This window comes from Podarcis erhardii (assembly GCF_964252035.2).
Source record: "Podarcis erhardii genome assembly, chromosome: 8".
NCBI classification, from domain to species: domain Eukaryota; kingdom Metazoa; phylum Chordata; class Lepidosauria; order Squamata; family Lacertidae; genus Podarcis; species Podarcis erhardii.
The window spans coordinates 89,220,193-89,239,948 of record NC_138499.1 but is presented as its reverse complement, the minus strand read 5'-3'; the positions used below and the strand labels follow the sequence as shown (position 1 = coordinate 89,239,948).

The 19,756-nt window shown below is 42.1% G+C and overlaps 1 protein-coding gene across 1 annotated transcript in view; it reads left to right on the top strand.

The window, feature by feature from the left end:
• Window positions 1-213: 213 nt before the first annotated feature.
• PSD2 (pleckstrin and Sec7 domain containing 2) overlaps window positions 214-19,756 on the top strand; it is a 53,147-nt gene continuing 33,604 nt past the window's right edge. Inside the window, exons 1-3 of the mRNA XM_081872671.1 lie at window positions 214-665; window positions 15,623-16,211; window positions 17,085-17,573. Of these exons, the coding sequence (XP_081728797.1) occupies window positions 15,664-16,211; window positions 17,085-17,573 (1,037 nt within the window). The 5' untranslated portion in view covers window positions 214-665; window positions 15,623-15,663. The remainder of the gene's footprint in view (window positions 666-15,622; window positions 16,212-17,084; window positions 17,574-19,756) is intronic.

The window sequence follows — 19,756 nt, the reverse complement described above, 5'->3', positions numbered from 1 at the left end:
TAACAGGAAACAACAACACAAAGGGAGAACAAAGCCTTAAAAGCTAAATGAAAGCTTTCTTTTGTGGTTAGAGTGGGTAGGAAAGAGGATGGACAGGCCATCTAAAGATATTCTTGGGAGTTTTATTGAGGTTGTTGGTTTGTATGCATCCCATTTTCTTAAAGACAGCCTGCCTGTTTGGCAGGGATTTCCAAGGTCCAGTTTCAATGTATCTGATTGGCTAGCAGAAGGCACAGCCAGCTCTCAGATCTTTGAGGAAAATGTTAAATATGCTTAGCAATTTGCTCACAGTGGCTGGAGCATCTTCTTTCTAAAGTGTTAGCTGGCCTTTCGGCAGACATTCACCCAAAGGCTTGAGCATCAGGTCTCTCCCCTGCTCTTTCGCTGAAGGCAGGCTCCATCATTCCTGCTCAGGCTCCTCTCTCGACCCCCTCCTCTTTCTCCCCTCCCTTCTTTCCTGCAACCTGCTTCCTAGCAATCTTTTGACACCTGAAGGAAAGCTGGGGAGGCGTAACCCATTGCAAGTGGCGAGGGGGGGAGACAATAAAGGGAAGTCTGAGAAGGCATGGGGCTGGAATGTCTCCTTATATGTAGCTGCTGGCGATTTTGCATGGATTGTTGAGGGAAAAACAAGCTGCACTTGTGAGGGAAACCTTTTAGCTCTGGTAAGTAGAATCACAGTGTGTTCATTTTCATCCTATATCCATGCATCTCTGTGGCATCCTATGCAATATTGTTCTTGGAATGGCATTTTGTCTTGGAATGGTCATTCATATGTGATGTATTAGCTTAAAGCTGCAGTCACTAGGATTTGATTTATCTCTTGATGTCTCTAGTTTGCATCCTTGGGTCCCAAGGTAAGCATTTCCTGAGTGTGTTCCTAGAGAGAGAATGTGGAATGTAAAGATTATTGTCCTAATCAAGCACAATTGTATTTCATTCTAATTGATTTCACAATCCTTGAATCATCCAGGGATGAGATTAATTATTATTTATATATCTGAATTCTGGGAAGGAAGCCTGGAAATTATGTTCATGTAATTATGTGGCTGCTTAGCGCACTCTGTCCTCAAAGGCTGTGGGTGGGTAACAATTCGAAACACACAATCAAATCACTTTACCAGCTTCGTTTTTTTTAAAAACACCCACACCCAATAAATCTTAAGTTACCAGCCATCATGAATAGGACTGTCTTCCTTTACAAGAACTCTGATGCATTCTGTATTTTATAGCACAACTGTATTTCAGCATCAGTTCAGTAGTATAGCATCCAAATTACATGGTTGTCATGGAGATGTGCAGGGAAGGTGAAGCAATATGACTGCAGCTGGACCATGGAAGATTCTGATGCTGCACCCTGATCTGTGGTAGTGGGGTGTGTGTGTGTGTGTGTGTGTGTGTGTGTGTGTGTGTGTGATGTTTTAGTCTAGTGCATTAAAAAAGGCTGTGCTAAGTTACAGGTTCCCCCCACTTTAGAAAGATCCACTGCAATTTTACAAGATTTAAAGGGTTAAGACCTTAAATGGATGTGGCTGCTTTGACACCCCATCATAATTTTAATTGCTACATTAACATTTACATCTGGCTGTTATTTTTTTGTCAGACTGGAAATGGAGATGACACAGGAAGGGCAGTTCTGCAGCTATAGGGGTGTATTCAAATACATCTTAAAGACATGTCTCTACAAGCAGCAATGCAGATGTATTATTTTGTAACAAAAGAATATTTTAATTGCTTTAGCCATACGTGAGTCCAATTCCACCAACCCACCCACCCTTCTCTGAATCTTAACAGTACAGATTCAGTATCTGCTCGTTTCACCTTTACAAACCAGACTGTGACATTTTGCAAGTGGTAAAAGGAAATGTGTCAGCTACTGAAGGAAATGAATAATGTATACGGCAGAATTTCTCCTGCCTAAGGCAAAATGCGCTACAAAGGATTTTTCCTGAAAACTGTATTCATGTTGTTCAAGAAATGCATTCAGTTTCATGTCACAGACATGTTATGCTTCTGTTGTAGCTGGAACTCCACCAGACTCTTCTTTATATAGGCACACAAATTTTGCCTATGATTTAATCTGGTCTCATTATGTGCTCATACAATGAATGTGTAATTTGAAGGCATCTGAAAAATGCAGTAGGAAGGCATCTCCATTGTCTCTGTAAAATACAATTTCAGCCTTTATTTTTAATGTTCCTATCCTGTCAGCAGCATGTCAAATACAATGGAATGGCAAAAGGATTGTGTTAGGAAGGAAATTTTAATGTAAGTAATATCTGCAAGACTAGGAAAAATAATTTGCTAGCAGACCCCTGAGTTGTGGCCAAGCAATTCATCTAAGATGGTGTTTTATGTTTTCATGATAGGTCAGGTGCCAATCTGCACTCTAGCTGGATACTAGTTGAGTATGTGAACAGGATTCATTCAGAGATGAGGCTGATCATGTGTGTGCTTGACCCTTGTCCCTCCAAATTAATAAATTAAGATAACCTGATTGGGCCTGTCTACATGGACAGCAATACCTTCAACTGTACTGAAACAAGCAGCAGTACACACTCTATGGAAAAATTACCTTGGACCTCTCTGACTCCCCATCTCAAATTTTCCATCTAGATCTCTTTCAGTAGTTTCTGGCCCAGTTGTGGGTCAACATTAGCCTTGGGGACAATTGCATCAGGAGACAGAGAGAGTGAGTGTGACTCCGCTCAGCCTTTTTTCAAATCATCCAGACAAAACCACTGAGTGAAATTATTCAGATATTTGGACTGATCAGCATGCAGCAATGCCAGCTTGCCCTCGTGACCCTGGGTGCCCAGGGCCAAACCCCACGGGGACAAGTGTGGTGATGTCACCCATTCCCACCACCCTTCTGAGTAATACCCCTCCCCACCTTCTCACTATATAGAAGGGTCTGGTGACTTCTGTTTCAGTGTATCTGAAGAAGTGTGCATGCACACGAAAGCTCATACCAAGAACTAACTTAGTTGGTCTTTAAGGTGCTCCTGGAAGGAATCTTTTTATTTTATATCCATCTAAGTTTAAGTAACCTCTAGCCTGGAATACTGTAAAATATTCTCCCTAGTGTTGCACTTGAGAAGTGCCTGGAAACTTCTACTGGTGCACAGTGCCACTGGTAGATTTTCTGGTGTTGGCTAGATGGAGCGTATTACTCTATCTTTGATCTCCATTGGCTACCCATCTGTTTCTGGCCTCAATTAAAGGTGCCAGTTCTTATCTTTGAAACCCTAAATAGCTTGGGATTTAGGTATCTGAAGGACTTCTTCTTCCCTAAGGCCCACCCTCCACTCCATGCACTCTGAGCAACAGAAGAGAGCCTGTTCCAGCTTCCGCCATTGATTCAGGCGCAGTAGATGTGCAGAAGGAGCAGGGCCTTTTCAGTCATGGCCTTATCTCCAGTTTAATTTCTCTGCCAAGTCAAGACATTGCATTTTCAGACACTGACTGGTCTACATTTTCCACTTGCACCACTATGCTCACTATGTTGTTGATGCAATGGTTGTTTTGATTATTTAGGGCTGCCACGTGTCTTGATTTTCCTGGACATTGCCAGGATTTCAAAGGTGGAATTGACGTCTAAAAAATAGGTCAACAACTTTTGGGGTGTCCTGGTTAATACTTTTTGAAATATGGCAACCATAGATTATTGTCATTTTATTGTTAGCCATTTTTTATTTTAAAAAAGGAAAGAAAGGCGAGAAACATTTAAATGGATGTATAAATGTGAAACAAAAAAATTAGGGCTACCATTGTGCCCCATCCTGTAGGGGCTGCCAGTATCCCAGAAACAGAAAGAGATGTGAAGGGAGACCTCAGCAGAGCCAGATCTTTTCCTCTCACTTTGCCAGCATCCTTCTGCCCTGGTGCCCCTCATGTCGCTCAAGGGGTGGAGGTGCCACTAACAGAGTGGGCGAGGGACAAACACTCAGGGCCACTAGCTACAGTTCAGCTGCTCACATTCTGCAGTGAGAGGGAGTCTCCCTACAGAGAATCTGGCTCAATGTGGTCCAGGGCTTGTTCCATCTTTCCCTCCTTCGTAGAGGATTTGATTTTCATCTCTCCTAGGAACGGAATTGTTTCATTTCCCCTCTCACTGATCATATCAGGGCTTCTACCTCTATTTTTTTTTTTTTTATAAATATTTATTAAGGTTTTTTTTTTTATAAAAGAAATGCACAAATAATAAACAACATTAGTTATGTCATAACAAAATCTCATAACTTCTTTGGACTTCCTCACGTCTCCTACTCCCACTTACATCGTTGAAAAATTTTTTCAAGCAAATTATCATCTTGTTTACAATCTTATTTCCACTCATTTAAATATAATCTAGCAATTCTCCAAAAGGTTTATGTTTTCCTTAATATCACTTATCATCAAATTCCAGTCTAATTTAGTGGTGGTCAATTATTTTATGATCAAGCATCCTTCTTAACATTCAACCAAATTACAATATTTTTGTAAATAAATCTTAAATTTCTTCCAATCTTCTTCAATCCTTTCTTCTCCCAGGTCTCGGATTCTGCCAGTCATCTCCGCCAGTTGCATATAGTCCATCAGCTGCATCTGCCACTCTTCCAGTGTGGGTAGATCTTGAGTTTTCCAGTTCTTAGCGATGAGTATCCTTGCTGCCGTTGTTGCATACATAAAAAATGTTCGGTCCTTCTTTAACACCTTCTGGCCGACAATACCCAGGAGGAAGGCTTCTGGTTTCTTAGTGAAGGTATACTTAAATACCTTTTTCAACTCATTATATATCATTTCCCAGAAGGCCTTCACTTTAGGGCAAGTCCACCAGAGGTGAAAGAATGTTCCTTCATTTTCTTTACATTTCCAACATTTATTATCAGACAAATGGTATATTTTGGCAAGTTTAACTGGGGTCATGTACCATCTGTATATCATTTTCATTACATTTTCCTTCAGAGCATTACATGCGGTGAAGTTCAGCCCAGTGGTCCATAACCTTTCCCAGTCCTCAAACATAATGTTATGCCCAATGTCCTGTGCCCACTTTATCATAGCCGATTTAACCATTTCGTCTTGTGTGTTCCATTTTAACAGCAAGTTATACATTCTTGATAGTACCTTAGTCTTTGGTTCTAACAATTCTGTTTCCAACTTCGATTTCTCCACCTGGAACCCTAACTTTTTATCATTTTTAAAGACTTCTTTAATCTGAGCGTAATGTAACCAGTCTCGCACTTTATCCTTCATTTTCTCCAAACTCTGCAATTTCCAATTGTCTCCATCTTTTTCTAATATTTCCCAATATTTTGGCCATTTGGCCTCCATATTGGGTCTTTTTCGGGCCTTAGCTTCCAGAGGGGAAAGCCACCTCGGAGTTTTGTTTTCCAATAAGTCTTTGTATTTTGTCCAGACGTTGAATACTGCTTTCCTGACAATATGGTTTTTAAAGGCCTTATTGATCTTAACTTTGTCATACCATAGGTATGCATGCCAACCAAAAGCATTGTTAAAACCTTCCAGATCCAATACATCAGTGTCTTCGAGAAGTAGCCAGTCTTTTAGCCAGCAGAAAGCTGCGGCTTCATAGTACAGCTTCAGGTCTGGCAGGGCAAAGCCCCCTCTTTCTTTCGCACATATCAGGGCTTCTACCTCTAGACCCTAAATTGTAAAAATCCCATGGAAAGGGAGGCATCACCGAAAGCACCCCTCCACCCTTATACGGTTGCATTGGTTGAAGGCTGGATTTTCCCCTCCTAACCTTTTTTGGCCTGAAGGCCACTGTTACCAATCTTCTGGGAGCCCTTAAGATTTAAAGGCACTGGAGCTCTCTCTGGGCATCTCTTCCGTGTCCGTGGCATTCCTGCCCAAACCCTCCTCCTGTTTCCAGGCGTCATATGAAGTTTGCTGCCAGAGCAACCATTCTTTAACTTCCTGTCATGACCCATCCCTTTCAATGGATAATTATACTTGGAACTGCATTCCAAATTACATTTAATTTAGAAGAGCTCCACAAAGCTCAGTCATTTCCAGCCACTTTGCTTGGAATTGAAAGCCTCCATTGCTGGGAAGCCTTGACCACAAAATGCAACTTTGTTCATTCATCACCTTGCATAAATGGACATGTGACTTAGCTTGGCTTTGTGATTCCATGTAAGAATGATATTCAATAAACTGCCCCTCTCCTTTCTCTTTCTTAATTTTATCTCTATTCACACATCTCAGCTATTCACAACTAGACTTCCCGCATAACAATGCTGCATAATAGCTAAGAATAGGCCTGAGCTATTTCAGATATGTTGCATGAGGTGGTGCCAGCGCTGGCCCACTGGGGTCTCATGGGCTCTGCACTCCCCCAGCAACATTCAGAGCAGGCCCCTCCCCAACCTTGCAACAGCCTTTGATTCCTATTTCAACTGTTGAGTAAGGTTGATTTGATTCCCCACCTTGTTCCCAGTGTAGAACTCCACTTCTCCCTTGTTCCTGATGCAAAACTTTATCCCCTCCTTATTCCTATGTAGATCTTCACTTACCACTTCTTCCTGGGGGGAGGGGCACCATTTTGTGGTTCACCTCAGATGCCATAATGTCTTGGGCCAGTCCTGGATGGGGCACCTGCTGTGGTGAACCAGTGTTGGATATAACCCTGTCCCCATCTAACAGCATTCAGTCCAGCCTTACTTAAGAGTATAAGCTATGATCTGGAAATCCTTGGTTCAAACGTCACCTCAGCTGCAGTCCCGCCATAGGCGCCAACTCCATAGAGATGAGGTGTCTTCACCCCCCCAATCTTGAGGGGCTGGTGTTGCACACATGGTGCCCCCCCCCAATGTTGGTGCCTCTGAGGCCTGCTAGGTAGCCATAGCCAAGCTATGTTTGTTTAGAGGGAGATAGTAAAAGCACAACTTCAGGCAATACCAATGAGACGGAAACATGGAAGGAGCCTAAAGAAGCCAGGGTGGCTATCTAAAGAACTTTTAACTGAGTTGAGATTAAAAAAGGATGTGTACAAAAAATGGAAAAGGGGGGAAACCACCAAAGAGGAATTCAAACAAATAGCCAGCACGTGTAGACACAAAGTCAGAAAAGCTAAATCACAGAATGAACTCAGGCTTGCTAGAGAGGTTAAAAGCAACAAAAAAGGCTTTTATGGGTATGTTCGTAGCAAAAGGAAGAAGAAAGAAACAGTGGGGTCACTCAGAGGAGAAGATGGTGAAATGCAAACAGGGGACACAGAAAGGGCTGAACTCCTCAATGCCTTCTTTGCCTCAGTCTTCTCCGATAAAGAAAACAATGCCCGACCTGAAGAATTTGGAGCAAATGATTCAGCAGAGGAAACACAGCCCAGAATAACTAAGGAGATAGTACAAGAATACTTGGCTAGTTTAGATGTATTCAAGTCTCCAGGGCCAGATGAACTGCATCCAAGAGTATTAAAAAAACTGGCAGATGTGATCTCAGAACCACTGGCAGTCATCTTCGAGAATTCCTGGAGAACAGGCGAAGTCCCGGCAGACTGGAGGAGGGCAAATGTTGTCCCTATTTTCAAAAAGGGGAAAAGAGAGGACCCAAATAATTACCGCCCAGTCAGTCTGACATCAATACCAGGGAAGATTCTGGAGCAGATCATTAAGCAAACAGTCTGTGAGCACCTAGAAAGGAATGCTGTGATACCAATAGTCAGCATGGATTTCTGAAAAATAAGTCATGTCAGACTAACCTGATTTCGTTTTTTGACAGAATTACAAGCCTGGTAGATGAAGGGAACGCAGTGGATGTAGCCTACCTTGATTTCAGCAAGGCATTTGACAAGGTGCCCCATGATATTCTTGTAAAGAAGCTGGTAAAATGTGGTCTTGACTATGCTACCACTCAGTGGATTTGTAACTGGCTGACTGACCGAACCCAAAGGGTGCTCATCAATGGTTCCTCTTCATCCTGGAGAAGAGTGACTAGTGGGGTGCCACAGGGTTCTGTCTTGGGCCCGGTCTTATTCAACATCTTTATCAACGACTTGGATGATGGACTCAAGGGCATCCTGATCAAATTTGCAGATGACACCAAACTGGGAGGGGTGGCTAACACCCCAGAGGACAGGATCACACTTCAAAACGACCTTGACAGATTAGAGAACTGGGCCAAAACAAACAAGATGAATTTTAACAGGGAGAAATGTAAAGTATTGCACTTGGGCAAAAAAAAATGAGAGGCACAAATACAAAATGGGTGACACCTGGCTTGAGAGCAGTACATGTGAAAAGGATCTAGGAGTCTTGGTTTACCACAAACTTGACATGAGCCAACAGTGTGATGCGGCAGCTAAAAAAGCCAATGCAATTCTGGACTGCATCAATAGGAGTATAGCATCTAGATCAAGGGAAGTAATAGTGCCACTGTATTCTGCTCTGGTCAGACCTCACCTGGAGTACTGTGTCCAGTTCTGGTCACCACAGTTCAAGAAGGACACTGACAAACTGGAACGTGTCCAGAGGAGGGCAACCAAAATGGTCAAAGGCCTGGAAACGATGCCTTATGAGGAACGGCTAAGGGAGCTGGGCATGTTTAGCCTGGAGAAGAGGAGGTTAAGGGGTGATATGATAGCCATGTTCAAATATATAAAAGGATGTCACATAGAGGAGGGAGAAAGGTTGTTTTCTGCTGCTCCAGAGAAGCGGACACAGAGCAATGGATCCAAAGTACAAGAAAGAAGATTCCACCTAAACATTAGGAGGAACTTCCTGACAGTAAGAGCTGTTTGACAGTGGAATTTGCTGCCAAGGAGTGTGGTGGAGTCTCCTTCTTTGGAGGTCTTTAAGCAGAGGCTTGACAACCATATGTCAGGAGTGCTCTGATGGTGTTTCCTGCTTGGCAGGGGGTTGGACTCGGCCCTTGTGGTCTCTTCCAACTCTATGATTCTATGATTCTATGATTCTATGATTCTAAGCCATGACTCACTGACCTGTAGAAACTCCCTTCCTTACTTCAAATAATCTCATCATTGTATCTCTGCAATCACAAGCCATTGCTTGACTTTAAAGTTGTGCAGGAGACTATGGGCTTCTCTACATTTGAACATTATTTAGCTGTTAATCCACTTTCCCTCCATTTGAATTAGACCCAAGAAGTGTGCAAAAGATTTGCTTGTGCTGTTTTCTAATTTTGTGCAAATCTGAGAGATCAAAGAAAACAGAAAAGCTTCACCATTCTAGAGTGCACTGAAAATAGCTACAACCTGGAAAAGAAATGCAATCATTGAGGAAGTAGTGGGCATGGTATTCTACAGACAGAGACTCTCACCTAAGAGATCTACAGCAAACCTTTTTAGAACTAAAATACCCAGCAGATGAAGTTAGACAACAGATCAACAGAGCCAGACTGATACCCAGAGAGAACTTGCTGCAAGACAGACCCAAAAAAGAAAATAACAGAACACCTCTAGTCATCACATACAGCTCCCAAGTTAAAACAGTACAATGCATCATCAGAGATCTACAACTTCTCCTGGACAATGACAGTTCTCTTTCTCAAGCTCTGGGAGGAAGACCTTTCATTGCCTACAGACAGCCACCCAATCTTAAACAACTCCTAACCCACAATAATACTACAACCAGACTTAACACGGACACTGGTACCAGAGGCTGCAATAAACCCAGATGCCAACTTTGCTGCCACATACACCCGGACAACACCATTACTGGCCCCAACAATATCACACATACCATCTCGGGACTATTTAATTGCTCATCGTCTAACATTGTGTATGCCATCAAATGCCAACAGTGTCCTTCAGCTCTCTATATTGGACAAACAGGCCAAACCTTACGCAAAAGAATAAACGGACATAAATCTGACATCAGGAATCACAAGACAGAGAAACCAGTAGGAGAACACTTCATTCTCCCAGGACATTCTATACAAGATCTCAAAGTAGCTGTTCTATTACAAAGGAATTTCAGAAATAGACTGGAAAGAGAAGCTGCTGAATTGCAACTTATTACCAAACTTAAAACCATGGAGAGACCTGGTCTGAACAAAGACATTGGATTCTTATCTCATTATACATGACATAGCCATTTTTCACCTTCCCACCCATCTGCCAATCACCCAATCCCACCACCCTTCTGAGTAATACCCCTCCCCACCTTCTCACTATATAGAAGGGTCTGGTGACTTATGTTTCAGTGTATCTGAAGAAGTGTGCATGCACATGAAAGCTCATACCAAGAACTAACTTAGTTGGTCTTTAAGGTGCTACTGGAAGGAATTTTTTTATTTTGTTACCCTCCAAGTGTCCTATTTTCTAGGGACAGTCCTGGAATTATGAAAGCCACCCCAGCTTCTGATTTGATCCTGGAATGTCCCCATTTCTCCCACCAGTGCCACTGAGCCCAGGGAGGAGGAGAGGCTGGAGCTGGTCTTGAGCAGCGGCAGGAGTGGCAGCGGTGAGAGAGCATCCCATGGCCACCACTGCTGGCCTCCTCCCTTGGGCAGCTTGTAGCAGCGCTGGAGAATGGACAAGGAGGATGAGAGATATTGGAATTACATGGTGAGGAGGGGGAAGAAGAAACTAAACAGGAGACCCAAGAGATAAGGCAAAAAATAGAACAAGTGGACTGTGCGATCATGAACTGGGAGCAGTTGTGGATGACTTGATGGAGGTGCCAGAAAGTTCTGTTGGGGAGGTGTGGGAACTTCCAGCAGAGAGGAATGGGTGGCCAGTATGAGCAATGGAGCGAGAGAGAAATAGCTCTATGGAAATGCTCAGTTTGGCTAAACTGGCGTGGGAGATCTTGGCATGGAAGAGTTTCCTGAAACTGTTGACGACGCAAGTTATGTTCCCCTAGGAGGGTAACTTTGAGAAAAGTGAACTAAGGTGCTCCCCCGCCCCGCTGCAGTGGATTAAAGTGTTCAAATATTTTAGGGGAAAAGAAAAAAGAAGAAGAGGAAGCATGATTGGATGAACATTAAAATGGACAAGAATTTTGGATCATGACTTGGCTGAGATTTGTTGGAACTGTTTTAAAGAGGCTTTATAAGAAATTGGATATAGAAACTGGAGGAATGCTAATTTGTATTATTAGAAAATTATTATAAGGGTCATATTGTGCTGTCTGAGTGGTTAAAATTTTAGGACTCAACTTGGGAATCTAGGAAATTGGCATCTTGCTGAAGGGGAAACTGGCTGGATTTTATTCTGGAGTGCATATGTTAAATATTCAGAATAGTTGTTATAGATGACTGTCAGACAGGGAGGCGGGAATTCCTTTTTCTTTTTATATATTTTAGTATCTTTTATATCAAGAATCCTTTATTAAGAATCAAGGAGGGCACACACAGGAAGGGGACATGTGGAGGTAGGAGGTACCTGCAAGAAAGGCAGGGCAGGAAGGATCTCTCAGAGGGGGAGACTGGGAGAAGAGGGAGGGACCCAGGTGAGAACTGGGGGGGATCTGCCTTGCTCTATTTGGATACATGATAGGATATGCACAACATGCATGTGATGAACTGTCTTTTAAGTTAGTCCTTCTTTATTCTTTTCTCTTTTTCTTTCCCCTATACAATTGTGTTTCATATTTTCTTATAAATGACTTTGAGTTTTATTGTTTAATGTTTTTTAAAAACTTTTAATAAAATTGTTATTAAAAATAGCACGTGTGTCACAGGGGAGCCAGCAGTGCATGTGTATGTTTAATTGTTTTTAAATTATTGTTTTTCCCTAAGTTTTTAGCTACTCTTATTTTATCTGTAAGCTACCTTGAGTCCTGTCAGGGAAGGAAGGAAGGAAGGAATGTAATAGTAGTAGTAGTAGTAGTAGTAGTAGTAATAATAATAATAATAATAATAATAATAATAATAATAATAATAAACATCCCAAATTCAACTTGTAATCTTCAATAGGTAATTCTGTTCTCTGAGTAATCCCTATTGATTTTGTACCTATGGATTCTACTCTGCTGCTGTTGATGATGTTGTCCTTTCTAGCAAGGAACAAATGATATTCCATTGCCAGAAGAAGGAGAATTTAAGGGCTTGATGCAGAAGTCTTTGAAAGAAAGGCTTTGACTGTCCTTGCAGCCTCCTCCCATTTCACTGCTAACAAGATCAGAACCAGTTGCAGTGGCAATTCAAAGTCATCCCTGCCCCCTGCTTTAGTGCAACGTCCAGACCAGCAGTGGGAATCCTTCCAATAGCACAGCAATAAAATTACCAAGTAAATCCTTTTTGCTGCCTATTCAGTTTTAATGAAAAACTGGTCTGGTACCAAAACAGGCTCCTAAAGCAACAACAGTCTTGTTTCCAATTACAAGCAAAGCAAGGCCAAATTCTTGCTTCTTTGGTGGATGTTCTTGCCATGTCCTGATCACAATAATGAAAAAGTAGCAGAGCTGACCCAATTTGACCACAAGGCAAAACGGGGATGGGAAGAACTGGTAGAAATGTTCTGGAATACTTTCCCGTGGGAGTTGCCATGTTATTGATGTGCAGCAATCTTTTACACAGGAGAAAAATAAGATACAGCAAAGAACATAGCAGATAATAGATATAGATCAGCAGGTGATTTGTTGTGGATGAAGTGTATGTTAGACAAAAGTTGTGTTGGGCCAGTAAAGAAGAAAATGCAAGACCTTTTACTAGGGTTAACAAAAATACACAAATTAGTGAAAACGATTTATAATATTGTTCTTGAGAACTCTTGTTTAGATGTTCAAGTGTCTCTGTGTTTGAAAATTGGAGAGAAAGAAAAAGACCAAACTGTAGTTTTTAACAGCACTGATATAAAACCAATATATAATGTTCAGGTGACAAAATGTATGACAATCCTGGAAGATTTGGAGCATAATCAAAGTGAGGAAGACTTTGATGAAACACAAACAGTTCAGTTTCCAGCATGTTGAGGTTGAAATTCCTGCATTGGGCTAGATGATCCTCAGGGTCCCTTCCAACTCTACAATTATAGGGCTCTATGAGATGGGACGCTGGTGGCGCTGTGGGTTGAACCACAGAGCCTAGGACTTGCCAATCAGAAGGTCGGCGGTTCGAATCCCTGTGATGGGGTGATCTCCCGTTGCTCAGTCCCAGCTCCTGCCAACCTAGCAGTTCAAAAGCACACCAGTGCAAGTAGATAAATAGGTACCACTCTGGTGGGAAGGTAAACGGCGTTTCCGTGCGCTGCTCTGGTTCGCCAGAAGTGGCTTAGTCATGCTGGCCACATGACTGTACGCCGGCTCCCTCGGCCAATAAAGTGAGATGAGTGCTGCAACCCCAGAGTCGGCCACGACTGGACCTAACTGTCATGGGTACCTTTACCTTTATCTTATGAGATGGTGATAAACCCATCCTTCTTTTGAGGCAAGCTGAAAGTGAGGACATGAGGAGCAACTATGTTCCATAAATTTGTAGGAAGAGATGTTGCTTTAAAATGAATGAATAGGCCTAACTACCAAACTAAACTACTCACTCCATTTCCATTTCCATCTCCTTGATGACATTGCCATCACCTATGACAGCCAGGCATAAAAGTAGGGATGTTATGTTCATTCAAACAGGGCACTCAAAAAAACCAGGGTCAAGGCAAGCACAGCTCTGTTCATATAAATCTTGCCTCTACAGCCGCCACCCCCTTCACTGAGCCCCAAACTCAAAAACTGGATTGGTGGCAGATGCTTGCAAGCCCCAGCAGAGCATCTTTAGTCCTCTAAGCCCATTCCAGGGTCCTTGAAGTGCCCACTGCTACCTCTGCTGCCATCTGCCCCTGCCCCAAAGGTAAGTTGTTAGATTGGAGGGATGTTGGAAGGTGGGAAAGGTGTCAGGTAAGTTGTAGCAGCTCAAACTGAGCACCTTCAAAAGATCAGCTTCTTTTGGAACAAACTACAGAATACTCATGAATCCCTAACATAAAGTCTTGGCTTTGCCTCTTATTTCTCAGTTTGTGTTGTGCCCCATATTCTCTGTATGGTTGTCACACCAGTTCTTTCTTACAGGAAGTTAATATTGTTCAGTTCCAGCAGAAATCAGGCCTCACTCTGGCTGGATCTAGACACAGCAAAAATAACACAATTCTGTTAAACGTGTTGTAAACTTCTTAAAGGGAAATTCCACTGGCAAACGACGGGACTCCACAGTGCCATCTGGTGTCACAGTGTTGTAACTCATATAAAGCGCTTTTTCTTTTTTAGGGTAGCTGAGTCCTCTGTCTCTCAGCTGTCCAGCCTGCTTCCTGCTTCTAGTTCACACATCTCTACTCTAGCTTTGACAGTTGAGGGAGGGGGCTCCCCCATTTGTCCTCTGGCAGAGAGCCATTTCTTTTGTTATTTAATGACCCATGCTTAGGGGCCATTAGCAAGAAACTTGTATGCCTATTCCAGCAATTGGATTCTTGTTGGATATAAGACTCAGGCATACAGCCTACCCCCACCCCACCCCCCAAAAAAACACCTCAAAACAGTATGTATACCAAAAGCATGGTCCTTCTTTTGGTTCCAGCCAGTAAAAGCCCTCCTTGAATCAAAATGAAATTTCCTTATTACACACCAGTAAATTCGCATTTCCAATCACCCCACTGGTGTGATACATCTCAGCAGTATTCATGGGAAGCGAAAGGTGTTACTCTTGCACTGAGAAAGATATTTATAACTAACTTGTCAGCAGGAACAAAACTGCAAATTTGCACATTTTTGCTGTAGTTTAAGGTGTTACGGAAATTACAAATATTCTCTCATATGCTGAAACTATAAATGCTGCCAGAGACTTATCTATATTTCAGAGTGGAATTGCCATAATCTGCCTTGAGTCTTTAGGGCAGGAGGTGCTGTAAATAAATAATTCCACTTTTAACTGCAAGGGAAGAAGAAGAAGAAGAAGAAGAAGAAGAAGAAGAAGAAGAAGAAGAAGAAGAAGAGGAAGAAGAGGAGTTTGGATTTTGCCACACATAATAGTAGTTCAGCAGAACGTAATAGTCTGCATGCTCTCTAGTTGTCACCATTTCCCAGTTCATGGTTAAGAAGAGCCCACACAGTTCAGTTCAAAGCATAAGGTGTGGAACAGCCTCCCATCAGATGTCAAGGAGATAAAGAACTTTTAGAAGACATCTGAAGTTGGGAGGTTTTTAATGTTTGACATTTTACTATGTTTTTATATGTGCTGTAAGCTGTCCAGAGTGGCTGGACACACTAACACACTAACATAAGAGATGCCTAGTGCATTATGAACTATTCTACTAAGTACAATTCTCTGGTCGTAGAAGTAAAGCTGTTGTGATCCAGATACACAGAGTGATCCACTAGCACTTTACCATGCTAGCTCACCATGCTTTAGCAACACCACATAACGTGATACTTTCAGCTGAATGATTTATGTAGGACCACCAATGGACAAGGCACTTTACATCATGCTTTTGTTTAAAGGCTTAGGAGTTAGGGGAGCAATGGACTCAGGGGCAGGAAGGGAGAGAAGGGTGGGCATGTGCCAATGCAGTGCTTGGTGCTTGGGTTTTCTTTTGGCTGGAGATGCCAAGTTTTAATAAGCCTTATCATCATTTAACTGTCATTTAATTTTAAAGATTAATCAGTTGAGATTCTGATATTCTCTCTCTCTCTCTCTCTCTCTCTCTCTCTCTCTCTCTTTCTCTTTGTAGGCAATATTCAAATCAACAAGCCAAGCCAGAACCAACAGAACATGAATGGAAATATTCCGTTTTCACAGTCACCAACGGCATATAATGAGCCACATACCTCAAGCATGCAGCTAGCCACAGTCCTCTCGAATGAGAGCAAGTGGCCGACAGAGCCAGCAGAAACGCCTGGCATCACTTCCAGCGTCCGGAACAATGCTGACGAGCCACCCAGATCAATGTACAAAGGCACAGATCAGGGTTCCTGTGTGGAGAATGCAATCCAACATCAGGGAGCAGCAGCAGACACAAGGAGGGAGAAGGCTCTGCAGCAGGGAAGGGGACAGCAAGAACAGTCAGGAAGTGCCAGGGACAGTATCAGCAGCCTGGTGCTGACAAATGGGTTACACACAGAGTCTGAGTCTGGAGAACAGAGAGATTTTGACAGCAAGGGGGAAGCTCTGACACAGACTCAAACCACTGTGAGGACTGGTGCTGCTGCTTTGGAAAAGAACACGTTGCTATTCAGCGAGACGCTCAGCAATGCAGGGTTGCATCTACAGCAGGATGTTGCAGAGCTGTTTGATCCGGAGGATGGAGAAGAACAGATAAGGTAACAGAAATGTAGTCCATTCATTTGATACTCAGATTAGTGTGTATGCCTTTGAGTTTCTCCTGAAAGCTGCCTTAAGCTGGGACCTGGGTTTGGGAATGACACTACCAAAGAAACATTTTCAAGGCTGCCGCTGGCTCAGAGGGCGCCTTCCTTTGCTGCCCCTTTTGTTCCTCCTTTCCCCAATGTGTCAGCTTTTTATTCAAAGGGCTGGTCCTCCAACTTGGAGCCATCCCCTGGGGTTGTGCCCTCTGCCTTCTCCAACAGGAATTCCTAGGGAAGTAAACTTCCTTGGGTGGTGGGTGGTCTGATTCAGATTTCTCACCTGAATAGCCTGAGCCAGCCCCAGGGTTCTGTGACCGTGGTACCTCTTTGACACAAAATTCAGACACAAAGGAATTAATTATCAGAGGAGTTGTGCAGTATGTCTTGTATGTCAGAAGCTTTTTGCAGCCTTGCTCAAATGTTTCCCCTTTTGGAGCCAGATTCCGTCTTCTTGGTTCTATTTATCATCCTTCTACTTATCAAAGAATTTATCATTCTTTGAAGTTCTCATTCCACCCCTTTCTCTGCTAAAAAAGCAAACTGCTTTTCTTGCTTTAAAAATTAACGCAAAAACATTTTGCCTCTTCAGCATGTAATGGAGGTGTCTAAGAAAATACCAGGCTGTTAGACATTTTCTGGTCTTAGAGAGCATCTTGTGCTAGATTATTGCAAAAGTTATATGCTAGGATCAGGTGCAAAAGCTTTCCTATATTCTGTGATTTGCATCTCTACTCTTGAAACCCAATTCACAAATTATACTATCTCTGAAAAAAATGACATTCATTGAGTGCAACTTCTTTATTGTTGAGTGGTATGATTTCATTTCAGCTTCACTGGTGCAGAATGCAAGCTAAGTTGCAGTGATGATGACAGGGAAGATTTTGCATTCAAAGACATCAGGGACGGATTCAGTTCTACCTTTGAAAAAATTGTTGAATCTGACCTCATGAAGGGTACATACTATAGCAGTCTGGATTCCTTGGATGTGCTCTCACTGACAGATGAGACAGACAGCTGTGTTAGCTTTGAAGCTCCACTCACACCTCTTATTCAGCAAAGAACTAAGGAAAGCTCTGAACTTTTAGAACAGAAACTCCTTGCTCACGGGAAGGAAGTCCTGGAGCCCACAAGAACAGACAAGCAGGAAGACGCAATGGCCGGGGCGATAGATGGTGACTCTGGGAGCCCCCTGAAGCATTCCATCACCAGCAGCCGGTCCGAAAATGTGCTGAGCAGGGTATCTCTGAAAAACATCCCAAATGGGTACCACATGGAGAGACCAGAGGAAGATGCCACAAGGCTTATTAATTCAATCAGGTAAAACGATCCTCTTATACTAACAGCTGTCAATAAGCTGGATATTTGCAGCTGATTAACTATGCTGTTTCAACCAATTATTCACTAATGAATCGCTTGAAAACTCAGCTTTATTTCATATTTTTGATGTTGTTGTTGCAGTATTTATAGAGCTGCAGGCTTTAATTGGTCCAGTTAGTAGATCAATCTATGAAAGCGTAAGTTTATTAATTGTTGGATGCTAAATTTGATTGAAGAGGGTGATGCATAGATTTTGCTTATTAAATTGTTAGCACATTTTCTTTTTTAATAATTTTTTATCTATAAAATTTTCAAATTTAACAATAAATAATAAAGAAAAAACACATTCCATTTGAATTATACATCCAAATCTAATCTTTCCACTTTCAGACTTCCTTCAGTCTATCTGGAAATTTTCATGTTTTCACAATTATTCACATTTCTTGCATCTATATTGTTTTGTTTTTTTAACCAAATTAATCTTAACAATTATTATAAAACAACATTTCTTTCCATTATTATCCCAGAGCTTCTTGAAAGCCTACAAACGTTAATTGACCTTCACATATGTTCTTAATATACTCTGTAAATTTATCCCAGTCCTCGGTAAATCTCTGGTCTCGCCGGTTCCGAATTCTGCCTTGTCTAATTCTGTGTATTCCATCAACTTCATAATTGTTATCACATTTTCATAAGTATCTTCAGAAGCCACTTGTACTGAGATTCTGATGACATGCAAATATATTCCTAATTAATATAACCCTAGTTAATGTATTAATTGGTTAAAGACAGATTATTAATTGTATTATTAATAATTAATTAATTGCATTATTAATAAACTGAAGTGGCAATCCTATACCCACATACCTGGGAGCAAAGTCCATTAAACTTAATAGTACTTATTTCTGAATATAGGTTTGCACTTTAAATTGCATTAATTGGTCAACAACCCTAATTATTTATATATTGCCTCAGTGCTTAAGAAAGCAGGATCAGGAGGCAAAGGCAGCGTGCGACTCAAGGAGTTTACAGTCTTAGTTTTTACTATAGGAGAGAGAAGGAGGGAAGAGATAAATGATGGAAATATATTATCAGGCTTTCTTTCTATAGACTCCACTTCTTGTTCATTCAGCTTTAGAAAATGCTCTCTACCTTCAGGAATTCTGCTAGATGTGATATCAAATGTCTTAATTTGCATCTGATGTGCAAGTTTTTAGGGAGTTAATGATTATCTAGTTTACTGTGGGCACCGATAGTTGCCAAGATCACTACAATCAGGGAGGACAATTGTCATCGTTTTCTCCACTGTGAGATGAGCGCCGCACCCCATAATCGCCTTTGACTGGACTTAACTGTCCAGGGGTCCTTTCCCTTTTCACCTTACAATGCTTAGGAAAGCCCCTTTTCTGAAGCTGTTTGTTTGCATTGGGAGGAAATCCCTCATCAGCCCCAGTCCACTTTGGCCAGGGGCTTCCTTTACACGCCACAGAGGGCCTGTCTTCTTTCTGCTGTCCAGAAGCAAGAAAGTCCCCAAGGCAGGGAAGTCACTGTTGCTTTCTCTCCTCATCGCCAGTCAATATAGGCAGTCCACCAACCAGTCCCCCCATTAGCACAATATCATTCCCTAGGTAATGCCGGGCTTGCTTTTATTACGCCTTACTCCTTGATGCACTATGTACAAAGGAATTTTTTTAAGAGACTTTCTTCTTGGTGACATAGGGACACCACTTCAGAATCAGGGACTATGACATGCTATGTCAGATATATGTTTGGTCACATTACTCCTTGGCCAGTTCTATATAGAGGTGAAAAAGCTTGATGGGTATGAAGTATATTGCAGAACTGGTGGGGTGGGAAGAGCAGGTCATGTCATGTTCCGTACAATTCATAGTCTAAAGTTGAAGAACTTACAACTGTAGCACTGCTGAGAGGGCAGGTGGCTTGCAGTGGCAGAAGTCAGATTTTTACTCCCTGTACTTCCATGATTTGATATTTGGAGTATTTCTAGCATTTGTGGGTCTTCTTATTTCATGGGCTGAAGTGTAGTGATTCTGTTCAGGCACACCATTGGTTTTGAAGCCAGAGGAGTTGCATATTGTGTGGGGTTTGGCCTAAAGGATGGGTGCCTAAAACCAACAGATGATGGCTATGATTCTAGTATTAAATGATAGTAGCTATTGAAT